Here is a 13,252-nt window from a genome sequence, read left to right on the forward strand (position 1 = left end):
AAGCTCAACCTTGTTGTGGCATCTCTTGTCAGGTGAAGTTGAAGCTTCTGAGTGTGTTGCTGCTGGCACTTGGCCGCCCTAGCTTCCTTCTGGGTGGACGGTCGAGTGGGATCCCTCCTCGTATGGCAAGGAGAGGGATCATTGATGTCTCGATCGGCCTTATCAGGGACATCCGACCCCGGCGCTAGCTTCCGCTATTTCATCTTCCCGCTGCTTTTGAATCTTGTAAAACTCTGAATTTCGAACCAGTGTGTAACAAATCATTGAACTAATCATTTGATCTATTGTATTCTCTGGAACCACTCACCTTCGTGTGAGCTATGCTAACTCGGTCCTATCTAGTGGTTTTATCGGATGAAATCCGACGGATCGTCGAATTAACTTGATTTTTAAGGCATGTGATTCGTGTGTTAAGCGACTTAACCGTACTTTAGCTAAGTTAATCCTGATACCAGCTGTGGCGGAGCTCCTCGGATTAACTCGGCGCCTCCATTGGCCAGCGAAGCGGAGCTTCAGGGATAGGGTCTTTGGCCATTGGGCACTCGAGACAAAGCCGACGCAGGCGCGGTTTTGCCGGGATGAAGAGTTGGCGAGGGTGAGCATGGTTTGGTCACATCAAGCGGTGGATTGGGGGCGACGACTCGACTAGCGTGTGACAGGAAGGAAGGAAAGGCACTGCAGGCAAGGTCGTTGCAGGCGAGGTGACAGGGGCGGCGACGCTAGCGAGCGCAGAACAACGGCTTTGCCGGGACACGTTACTGGTGAGGCGGAAAAAGGAGCTGCTCCGCCGGAGCTGTGGTTGGCGAGGGCGGTATCGTCGTGGAGCGCGCGTGTGGGCGGCGCGACTGTGGAGAGACGGAAAAGCTGGAAGGCATCGGGGCGTGTGGCTGGGGATCCGGGCGAGGTGATGGGTGCGGGGTGCGAGGCGATCTGGTGCGGCAGCGGCAATTCCTCCATCGCAGCGGCGATAGGGCGCCTTGGCGGCGGCCGGTGAGGGTGCAAGCGAGACGAGGCGAGGCGGAAAGGGCTGCAGGGGCTTCCGCGCGTGATTGGGAAGGAGGCGCGCCGATCTATCTTGTCGCGGCCGGCGACTGGACGAGGCGGCGCTCGTCAGGGAGGTCGAGCCACGCGGCGGAGAAGCTCTGAAGCGGGGCGCACACGGGCTCTCTGGCGCGTCTGACTCGAGAGATCCGTGGGATCTAGTTTTGGGTCCACCATTCAGTCTCTGGCTTTCCCACAGCTCTAAGATTTGGAGGAACACAGGTTTCGGGACTTAGGGAAGAGTTGCCGTTTGCTGGGTTGGTGCGATTTTGCTGGGTTTTCAGGGGTCGGACCGATGGAAACTGCAGATTTGGAGTTTGTCTTGAGATTAACTCGGCTGATTAAACCAAGGTCGTTACACCTGCACATCACAAGCCAAGAGCAACATCAATCCAACACAATGTTATAAATCACTCATCATCCACGGGTGACCACCAATGGTCCTCATATGGAATAATAATGGACATATATCCCTTGCCTTCTCCGGGGTTAGTCAGTTTAGATCCAACCGGATACGCTGAATTATATACAAGGAAGATTGTACCAGATTTGATCCTATCTCAGTTTAGATCCAAGTTTGGCAACCCTCAAACAGTATCATTTCATTATGCTTTGATCGGCATATACTGTTCCTAGATTTTGTCCTTTCAACGTTGAGCATAATATATGCGCTTTTTTTTCATTTTGGTGTTTTTGTTTTATAATGAACAGAGAATTTACTTACCAGAAGATTTACCTTTTTATTATTGAATAATACATAACCTCAAAACATAGTTTGCAGGAGAAATAGTTAAAGCTGGTGTACTCAAAGTCCACCGCTCGAGAGGAAGTCCTGTTGAAAGCAGGACAACACTGAGGAACTTATCGAGCCGAAAGTTAAAATGCATGTCGCTGTTCACAAAGCAGAAGACGACCGGTCCATAGCAATTCCATTGCAAGTTCTTCAGCGGCGAAGAACTGGCACTGGCAATTCAGTGAAGATTCTGGACTTTCCCATAGCAGTCGTGATTTCTGAGAAACTGTTTTTTCTTTTTCTTTTTTGCTATTGCTATATATATTATTAGGTAACAGGCATTACAAATGAGGCCATAGCAAGAGCTGCTTAGATTCCCGTAAAAAAGTTGCTTAGAAAATTGGATAAATGTCATTAAAACGTGAAAAATAGATATTTGTATTTTAGTAATTTCGTTCGGAAACATGAAAAGATTCATTGGGATCGGGAGTAGTGCTTTTATGCCGCTGCCCTCTAAATGTAGAAATCAAATTACAGAAAATGTAGTCATATGTTGGTTTTAGAATACTTAAGAGACAAATGATGAGATCATTATCAATCTTTATAATTTGTATGATTCACTTCTACGGATCCAGAGCTGTTGAATTAAATGAAAAGCGGAACAAATGAAGGATTATTGTGAGTATTCCATTTATTGATGTCATATGGAGGCGTGCCTTTTGAACGGACGGCAACCACCTTTTGCCAGAGCAACGGATAGCGTGGAGCTGTGGACTGTTAAATGTTAATCTGTTATAGAGAAGGAGCCGTCTGAGTGCAATTGCTGAAGTCTAATGCTTGATGCGTGGGAGATGATCGCGGTGTCTTTATTGACAACAAAAGCCATGCGTGTCTCTTTACTTTGTTTTCGTACAAAGCACAGGGCCTGTTGCTTTTCTATCTCCCCATTCAAGTGTTTAATTTACCACACAAGTTCTATAGCTCTAATATACGGAAGGAGGAAAAGTGAACAAGAATAATAGGCCCGCGAGGCTAGGTTATGTTTGTTTTCCTCCTAAATTATATAAGCTGAATCATGATTTATGAGCAGTAGGGTAAAAGATCATCTTAGATTATTTTGGGATCATTGATAATCAGCTTATTTCAGATTATTTGTGGTCCTTTGGTGGTTCTAAAGTGTTCCTTTTTACTATAGTATCAAAACCCATAATCTGAATTATGTAATTTAGATGGATTATAGTCTAAAACAAATAGGGTCTAACTCGTTGTACTAATTTGTATGGTAAGTTTAGACACGTCAACGAATATGCACCCATAAGATATTGCTGACTTTATAGCAGCATCCGTGACAGAATAAATTAACCACTGCGATACCCATACTGCACCGTTTCTAGTTTTGGTTTGGCAAAATAGGGCCTGTTTAGTTGCCCGATTTTGGACAACCAAAATCACTACGCGCAGCACTGTAGCATACTATAGCGTTTCGTTTATATTTGTAAATTATTGTCCAAATATTGACTAATTAGGCTCAAAAGATTCGTCTCGCAAAGTACAACCAAACTGTGCAATTAGTCTTTGATTTCGTCTACATTCAGTACTCTATGCATATACCGTAAGTTTGATGTGACGGAGAATCTTCTTTTTACATAGTGTCAAAGTTGGGATGTTGAGGTAATTAAACAAGGCCATAGTCAAACTCGTCCCTGAACTTCTATCCATCAGCGCGGTCAATTTGGAGGTGGAGCTGCGGTGAAGTAAGGGATAACGGGGAGCCAGCTGTGTGAGAGAAAAAAAAAGATGAAGAGAAAAGGGTAATTTGGACTTTTGATATGTCTAGCAAAATCCTAAGACCCAGATGATGTGGCGTGCCTACGTAGAGGTCCAGGTTGAATGGATAACGAGATTGATCCAAAAATAGAAGTTCGAGAACTATATGGAACCTTTGAAAAGTTGGAGAATGAAGTTGACTCATGGACGAAAGTTTGAGGACAAATTTAGCTATTTTGCCTTTTGGTTTGATTTCAGGGGCCAAGTTACTGTAGATGGAGCAACTGTAGAATCTTTTACCACCGACACTTCGGAACATCGCCTAACTTGTTTAGACTTCCACCAACACCCGTATCAGCATCTGCTTCCTATTCTTTTCCTCCGTTATCGCTCGGCTCTCAGCGATGCCCCTGAGCGGCTTGGGCCCCGACGCTGCAGAGTGAGCTGCAAATGTCCGTTGTTCTTGAACCGCCTCCACACCGACTCTACCATGTTGCACTCCAGGAACGCTGTGTATCGTAGCGGTAGGGGTACACCATATTCTGCTCCCGGAACCGTACCACCTCATCTGCGTGCAGATTATCCACAGTCGTAGTAACCACGGTCATGTTTGACGTCTACGGAGCCCCCTTCCGTGACGGCGCACCCCTACCCACCCACTAGGGATGGACGCTAGGAGGTTAAAGGCCCAACATAGGGAGCCGAGCTATTTAAGTAGAGACAAGCTGTCAAAGTCAAGTTGAACCCACCAAGATGCTCCACGGGATTTTAGAGTTTAGAATTTTATAAATACTATTTTGTAATATTCCATATATGTTGAGACGGTAATTTAGATACGGCTTGCGAGCCTAACGAGCTGGCTCAAGCTACTAACGAACAGAGTCGAGCTAACCTTTTTGCTCATTTTATTAGCGAGCCAAGCTGGGCCGTTAGGCTAACAAGCCATATCGAGCCGAGCCGCGCGAGCTCAACGTCCAGCCCTACCACCCATCAGGGTGCACTTGCCTTATGAGTCAGTATGGTCGTTGACAATCACACAACTGCCGCCTTCTTTCTCCCTCGGCAATAGGCACGCAAATGGAAGCCGCGTTTGTTGGCACAAATTGCTTGGTAGGTGAGGACATGGCAAGGCAACTCCGATCACTGGGCTGGGCTACACTACATGGGCCATGCATGCAAATGGGCTGCATTCTTTCTTTCCTTCTCCACAAGAAAAACCATTCCCCATTCGCCTCCATGCCCTTAAACCCCACCGTCCAAAACCCTAGACTCCGCAACCGGCCGCCGTTTGCCTCTTGAGAACCCAACAAATCACCAACCATGTCGACGGCGTTCCTCGCCGCCCGGCTCCTCCGCCGCGCCGCCACCGCCTCCTCTCCTCTCTCCACCCTAGCGCGCCGCGCCCTCCACTTGGGGCGTGCCCCCGTTCCCCTCCCGCGCCGTCTCCCCGCTGCCGCCTCGTCTCCCGCGGCCGCCGCCCGCCGCTTTCTGGCGTCGCAGTCTCCGGCGTCCTCTTCCAAGGCCGACGCCGACGAAAATCTGAGGCGAGTCATCGAGTCGGAGATCGAGTGCGTTGTCCAGTCGGAGGAGAGCTTAGCCGACAAGGTCTACTTCTTCATTTTATTTTGCTTGCCTTGCTATCGTAGTTCGATTCTGCGTCTGTATGATTAGTTTAGCCCTTGCAAAACCATGATTTATGAGTACCTGAGGAAATATACAGTCCTAGTTTTGTTAAGGGGATCAGAGTCGCTGAATCTATTGAAAAAAGGGTTTAAGAATCCGTATGTAGATTCAGATACATTGTAGGTCAGAAGGAACTTGGTGCTATATTAACGCAGATGGCACTCCTTACGTGATGAAGTAGCAATTGCTTAATTGGATTGCCACTACAGTTCTGTGCCCTGGCATACCTAGCTGAGAATTTACGGAAATTCCTGTTATTCTAGAGGTACATTAGCAGCCACACTATCATCCAGTAGATATATTTGTCTTCTTCCATACAAAACTTGGAAGGTCATCGTCAGCCATCATTGATTAAAGAACCAAAAGAAAAACCTTATGTGGTCATTATTTGATATTAAACAAACACAAAAACTTAAGGTCATACTGTCATGGTAAAACAAAGGGGGAAAATAGAAATGTGGTATTCTTGGACAAAGTGTCAAACCAGTCAGTTTCTAGAATACCAGTGGGTACTGCTCTTTATTTGTTTGAACCAGTTTTGAGAATCCTGATTAGCATTATATGGTCAAATTCTAATCTATGTTGTAAAGACAGTTAACTTAATTGACAACAGATGGTGTTGTTCTTTATACATCAGTTCACATTCACTGAATCCTTTAGAGCCCAATGGGAAAGTTCCGAATGAAGTTTGTAAACAGTTTAAATATACTTGTTTATTTTCAGGTTCAGGACCTAGTAATTTGTCATGTGTAAGTCAGTGTATGTAACACTAAGTCTATGCTATGAGCAGTATGAATCAATCTGTCAGGTGTAACACCTACAGGATCTAGGTGTTCACCACGGATTGTAATCTCATAGTTTATGCCTTGCGATGCAATCTGTTCCTTATGTTTGGGTCATTTTCCCTCATCTGATATAGCAACTCTTTGACTTTTCTTTGTAGTTAAAGCATTATTAATGCTGTAAACTTTGTTATTGTGTCTGGGCAATGGCACTTGGTTTCATTTGTTTGGTTATTTTGTTGAACAGCGCATTGATCTACCAGATGACTTCCCTTTTGAGGTCATAGACAATCCTGGTGATCAGTCCATAACCCTCAAAAGAGAGTTTGCTGGGGAGACAATTAAATCTGCTGTCTACACCAACTTCGATACAGAGGAAGACTTGGATGTGGATGACGGGAGTGACAACGATAAGGAATCTTTCAAGCCAGCAATTCAGATGGTTGTCACTGTTGAAAAATCAGAAGGGCCAATCCTGGAATTTGACTGCAACTTTAATGATGATGAACTTGCAATTGAAAATATGAGGGTGCTGAACCGTGATGACCTAGATGTTGAGCATGCGTATGAGGGACCACCATTTTCGTAAGTTCTTCCTTTCTTATCTATTGGCTGTTCATTCAGGAATAAGAAAACGCTTTATTCGGGGCATATTATAATCATGAAAAAATGATATACCATCAAGGGTACAGAGCAGCAAATCATTTGCACAGTCACCACAGAGTCTTCATATATGCTTTTGTCATGTCCTAAAGATGCTTACCTGTGTGCACATACCGTACCCTTGCCTTCTGGAAGCTGTTCCTGCCCATTAGCTATATACCAGTGCCCTTTTTTCTGTTGATGTTAATACTTATCTTTATTTTCTTGTTTTTTTCTGCTTTTTTTCTTCAGTTTTATTCTTGTATTGTTTTTTCAATAAGGTGACAGAGAAACTAGATGAAAGTAATAATAAGGATGTTCAATTGGAGGAAATCTGATAGGGACAGTTTTTGCAAAGATATCAGATTTGTTAAATCTAACAGACACAAGATGACAACAATTTTGCTAATTACTTCTGCATGCCAAAATATTTCTGCACAGGTTTAATTTGCACAGTAGGTAGATACTCACTCCGTTCCAAATTCTAAGTCATTTTGGCTTTTTTCTAGATACATAGTATTTACTTCGTATCTAGACATAATGCATATCTAGATTCATAGCAAAAGCTATGTACCTAGAAAAGTCAAAATGACTTACAATTGTCTAGATACGTAGTAAAAACTATGTATCTAGAAAAGCCAAAATGACTTGCAATTTGGAACGGGGGGAGTAGATGCGATTCTTTTGTCCCTGAATCAGCTGCAGCGACATGTGGCAATTTAGGTGTCTCAAAACGCATCAATTCGGCACATAACAATGATTACATGGCATGGCATGACACAGTCATGCAACTAACACAGAAACAGTCGTGAAATGTCTGCATGTGCTCATGTAGCCCGAGCCTTTGGTTCTTTCATGTAACTATCTGCATGACTTTGACATTTTCTTTTGAATTAATTTAGAATCAAATGCAAAGTGTGCACTGAATGTATCTGCTAGTTGCAGTACAAAAACACCAGATGACAGTTGAGAAGAACAGACATGAAAAGGTGCAATAGTCAGGAGCTGAATACTTTAATCTAAGGGCGTGTTTGGATTATCCAGAACTCGCCGAGCATAACTTTTCGGCGTGCCACAACACTGTAGCTGCTGTTTTCTTCACGCCCGAACATCGGTGTTAAGATACGTGCCGCAACTTGCCACAAGTGCGGTGAACGAATCATCTGCCACCCTTGTGGCATGCCGCGGTTTAGCATGAGTAGTTGAGGAAGCAGACCAAACAGGCCCTAAATGCCTAATGGGGCGAAAACTTGATCAGACTCAGTCGATATAGCAATCATGCAACTTTGTGGGTGTTTGTTGTGGCTGTAGTTTCTGGCAAAACTAAAACTAACATGTGAATTATGTTTGCATTATTTTCTGTGCAGGGATTTGGACGAGAGCTTGCAGAAGGCCTTGCACAGGTACCTTGAGACGAGGGGGATCAAACACTCACTGCATGACTGGCTGTACGAGTACATGATGAAAAAGGATGAGAAGGAGTATGTGGTTTGGTTGAAGAACATGAAGGAGTTCATTGGGAACTGAGTGCCTCTGCCCTTTAGTTTCCTTTTGTTGGGAGAACAGGCCTGGAACTCCTATCATAATTGTGCAAATATACCTCTGATGGCAACATATACCTTGCTGGTCCAAGATTTTTTGTTGACCTGGTTATTTGTTATGGAAAGTGGTGCTAGTAGTCTGTCCTTAAGCTATGCTTTGTGCAGGAGCCCTTAATTTCTGAACCATGGTTTACTGTGTGATCTTTATCAGGTTCTCTGAGGCCGAATGATTGCGCAACTCTTTCAGTGCAATGCTTGACTGCTATGCTAACGTCTCCCTGCAGATGGGCCCAAAACATTTTTGAGACGTCTATAAGCCTTCTTGGTCACTTGATAGCAAGTCTTCTTTTTGTTCCCGGAAGGTCAAGAGTATTTTGAGCCAAATCTGTTGCCTACCGCCAGTTCTCCTAATTGGAAATGTCAGTTAGATTTGGTTTGTGCCTAGTTCTACCACGTCCAAGACGAGTCAGCCAAGTCCGGCCGCTAGTGGTTGGCGTTCACAATTGTGGCAACCCTGGTGGTCTAAATTTGAGCCACTGCCATTCAGACCCTATCACATTTGGGTCCACATGCCATTGACCCAAAGGCAGAGGATCTCGTTCCAATTTTTTTGCCTGGGTACTTGATAACTTCGTCGCACTTTTGGCACACTTTGCCAAACTTAGTTGTAGGTTGTAGCAAAGCTTGTGATCAACCAAACATGCCTGCAACTTTGTGGTTGTTTGCTTAATGGTTACCGGAACGAATTAATTTAAGCTAGGTGACCACAACAGGTTCGCCAGTTCCGTGATTGTCTCCAATTGTAACTGAAGAAGGCAGAACAAAACGTGCAAGCCTCGAGCAACGTGGATATCCCGTGACAGGCGACATGCCGTCGTCTGCACAAGAATTATGAGCTTCTCCTGATGACTGATGAGGCACACCTCGAAATAAACCTGCCTGTCGATTTGTCTCGGTCGATTGACCGTCCTAAGCAATTGATGATTTACACTCCGCGCTTGCTTACGGGCCCAGATAACGGAACGCGGGATAGAAACTTGAGGCGAGGAGCATCTAGAAAACGTGCCGGCCAATGCAAAAGCGCCGGCGTGTCGGCCGGGATCATGTGAGTGTGGTGCCTAGTATTTTAATCTTGGCGTGTTGTTGTTGGACCGTGAAGATAAGCTCCTGCTTGCTTGGTCTTTCCATTTTCCTAAGATGTTACGGCTTCGTCTTCAATGATCTGGGGTGTCAACTGGCTAAGCACGGACTATATTAGTTTAAATCGTGTTGCGTATAAGTATCGCATGCGATTGGCATCTTCCAGCTGCGCTTGATAATCTTATCAACAAAAGTGTATATTCCAACAAAAAAAAAAGGTATGCATAACATGAGCGAGACAAATTGGACTTTGCAGCATGTGTTTGAGAATGAAACTTAAAATGAAAGAACGGATCGGAATCGCAGAATCGTACCATGGGACCATGATCCTATAAGATTTTTAAATATGTATTCTTATATAACCGAATATTATTTGCAATCCACCTTAATTATAAATAATATTTTACCATAACCGAATATTTCCTTTTTGTGAAACGTAACTGAATCATTTAAAAGCTTTCATATATCAATTGTTATATTACTTAAAATGTATCGCAAGATAAAAAAATAGTATAAAAAACATGTACAAAGAAACTAACAAAAACCCTGCTTGTATAGAACTCACTTCACTAAAAAAAAGATCCGTAGGGTTGAAACGTAACTCTATGATAAAGTTCACTTCACCAAATGCTTTTGCAATAATGCGTAGATGACATAGATATTAAACCCCGTGCAAGTGTACAACAAACCAGTGTCTTATCAAAATAACCTTCCACCTTCCCATTTGTTTTCCCCAGATACTCTATTGGTCATATACGTGATAACAAAAATCTTGTTAGGGGTCTCGACTCTCAATTACCCACCTTAAGTCTACAGTATAACACTTAATCCACGAATTCCACTGTCCATAGCAAGGGTGAAGATTACTCCCTATAACTATTTCATCATCTTCTTTTGATACTCTGAGGAAGGAACCAATGGATAAGTGGGGAACGCGAGATGCGAATGGAAACAATACAGATCAAAATGAACAGACACGAATGGAAATATGAGCAGTAGTTCCAGTTTGGAGAGAGTCATATCTCTCCAATATCAAACCAAGACTAATTTTCCAGAAGTAAAGGTCCCCATATTTAGTCCCAGGTCACCGGGTGTTGGGGATCACCCAAAAAGGCGGTCAACCCCGAGGTCGTCCGAATCTAATACTGCCCCAGATTCGCGCAAATCCTTTAACCTCGGGGCCAACTCACTAGCTTCGGGTGGACCTTACAGTGCATAAAGGTGCCTTTAGCTGCCAATCTGAGAACGCTCCCGAAGCCAAGGAAAAAGCCTAGCTTGTTCACTAATGAAATAACCACACCATTCAAGATTGACTGTTTTGTGCAAGGTGAAAAGATAAAAGCGCCCGAAGATACAGAATCACTGGGTGAGGTAACGAGGGGAGATCGTACTTCCCGAAGCAGAGCAAGCCTCCTGACGCAGAACCACGGGAACCTCGAAGATGGCCGAGTCCTTCAGAGCAAGTGCATGTCGGCCGGAGCGATCGAAGCTATGTAAGACCTCGGAAGTGAAGTCAAGTTGCTCCATGATGTGAACAACGTGGGAGCATGATTTGTGGAACCGTGTGAGAGTGCAAATCACGGGGCTGTCGGGCGGCAAAGAAAACGTGATGCTAACAAGACCAATTTGTAAAGCATATTCCAGAGATATAGTGGTTGAGCAGGGGTAAATGTGTAATGTTGGCACTATAAAAGGAGGGCCTTACCCTTATGTAAATTTTTACGTGCCTAAGTTTTATTTGGTGGAAGAGTCATCCGAATTTGGTAGGATTGAGTGCGCTATTGATTGACTCGTTACGTCTCCCAGCAAAGTTAGAAGCCAACATTTGGCGCCCACCGTGTTTTAAGCCATCAAGAAGCCCACAATGCCACCACAGAAAAATAAGAGAGCCACCACAGAAGCTGAAGCTACAGAGGAAAGGCAGCTTGTTTCGTCTGAACCAACACAACAGATTGAAATGGATAAGGAAGAAAGATACAGGAGAATAAAAAAACCTAAGAGGAAAAGTTCTCAAAGCAAGAGCCGAACAAGACGCCTCCAACAAAGCCCTACCGCAAACAGACACACAAGACAAGCCCTCAAGTGACTCTGAAGACAAGTTAACTTTGGTCTTGAGGCAATTGGAAGAAGTAAGAAGGCAGAAGGAACGGTTTGCCCAACAGTTGCAAGCTCAATGAGAGGCAGCCAATAAACTTGCAATGTTGAATGAAGCCAAGAAACAACTGGAGGAATTACAACGAGAACTAAAAGTGTTGGAGTACCTACAAGGCACGCCTTAGCAACAAACACCACCACCTATGTAAACCTGCGGCACCAACGCCACTCATGCGATATTCACAAACCACAGCTTTGACTCGCAAGATCCACCACTAGCTTCGAACCTATGTGCTGCCATCGACAAGAGCTCGCCACTGTCTGTCACCTTACAAGCAGCTCCATGGCCATCTACCTCCAAGGCGGTGACACTGCCCAAATTCAACGGCCAGGCTGACCCATGCAAGTTTCTCATGAGCTTTGAAGCCGCAGTCGCCTCGGTTGGAGGAGACGATGTCGTACTAGCGAAGTCGTTTATCATCACATGTGAAGGGGCAGCCTTGAACTGGTACTCCTTTCTCCCACCACAGTCAGTGCACAGTTGGGCTGATCTGAAGGTGAAGCTGACGCAAAACTTCCAGTGTTTCCATCGAGCCATGACTGATGTAGGAGAACTTTACAATTGCAAGCAAAATGACAAAGAGCCTTTGGCAACTTACGTCAAAAGGTTCGTGCAGCTCAAGGTGCAAACACCACACGTGGCAGATAGTGTCGCGATATCAGCTTGCATATTGGGGCTCAACCTCGGTCCAACTGCCTCGAAGCTATCAAGAAAACTGCCACAAAAAATGGAAGCCCTGTTCGCGGAGCTAGAGAAATAATGTAGGTCAGATGAAGACCACAGAAGAAGGGTTGCACAAAGAAACCAACAGAGGCAAATGGAGAAGGGGAGAAATTGGCAAGCTTTGCCATATAATAGCCAGCACCAAGCCAACCAAGTGATGGCAATCGAAGGCAACCAAACACCACACCAAACCCAAAACCATAACCACAGCCAAGCTCAAAACTAGAACCATCAAAACCATGCCAACTTCAGCAACAACCATAGAGGTGGGCACAACGGAAGAGGAAGAGGGTGAAGCAATGGCCCTCCAAAGCCAAACAACCAAACCAGGCAAACAAGACCATACCACTACATATTCCATGGATAGCAAACCGACCATGCAACAGATTGGTTCCCTATTGCATTGGAGGTTAACACAAAAAGGGTGGCAGAAAAGAAAGCAGCTGAAGAAGCAACACAAGCCCCTAAGACTATACATCACACAACCTTCTACCCACACCCACCTTACTATCCAAACCCAACCAACTTCGCAACTTTCCAGCCAACAATGAGTTGGCAACCCTCGTCCCAGTTCCAACCCCAAGCCCAATTAGCCCATCAAACCACAAGCTTCGCACCACCGCAGCCCCATCACAAAATACAGCTACCGCCATCAAACACACCAAATGAAGTCCCAAAAGCTGAACCAAACCCACCAAACACCAATCCCAATGCCTTACCCTCCTATGGTGTGATAATGCCAATCTCAAGGGGATCTTTGCAATCTGGGCACCGGGAAGATAGCTCAAACGCCTTGCCAACTTTCAGCATGATAATGCCAATTGCAGGGGGCTCTGCTCACGAGTTTGAAAACAAGAGGCAAAGAAGAGACTACTTTAGGCAAGTGAACACGATCATACTGGACAGACCTTCGGCAAAGCCAGAATGGGCACATGTGCCAATCACTTTCACTAAGGAGGACTTCAAACTGAAGACAGCCTCGCACAACGACGTTGTGGTAATTGACGTCATTATCGCTGGCTGGAAGATTGGAAAAGTTCTAGTG

The 13,252-nt window shown here is 44.8% G+C and overlaps 1 protein-coding gene across 1 annotated transcript; it reads left to right on the plus strand.

The window, feature by feature from the left end:
* The first annotated feature begins 4,791 nt into the window (after positions 1-4,791).
* Positions 4,792-8,338, plus strand: LOC117854240 (uncharacterized protein At2g39795, mitochondrial). Its single transcript, XM_034736540.2, has 3 exons — positions 4,792-5,146; positions 6,254-6,591; positions 8,016-8,338. Exons 1-3 carry the CDS (start codon positions 4,862-4,864, stop codon positions 8,173-8,175), a joined length of 783 nt encoding a protein of 260 aa, XP_034592431.1. The 5' UTR covers positions 4,792-4,861; the 3' UTR covers positions 8,176-8,338.
* Positions 8,339-13,252: the final 4,914 nt, after the last annotated feature.

The sequence above is a fragment of the Setaria viridis genome, chromosome 4, assembly GCF_005286985.2.
Source record: "Setaria viridis chromosome 4, Setaria_viridis_v4.0, whole genome shotgun sequence".
NCBI lineage: Eukaryota > Viridiplantae > Streptophyta > Magnoliopsida > Poales > Poaceae > Setaria > Setaria viridis.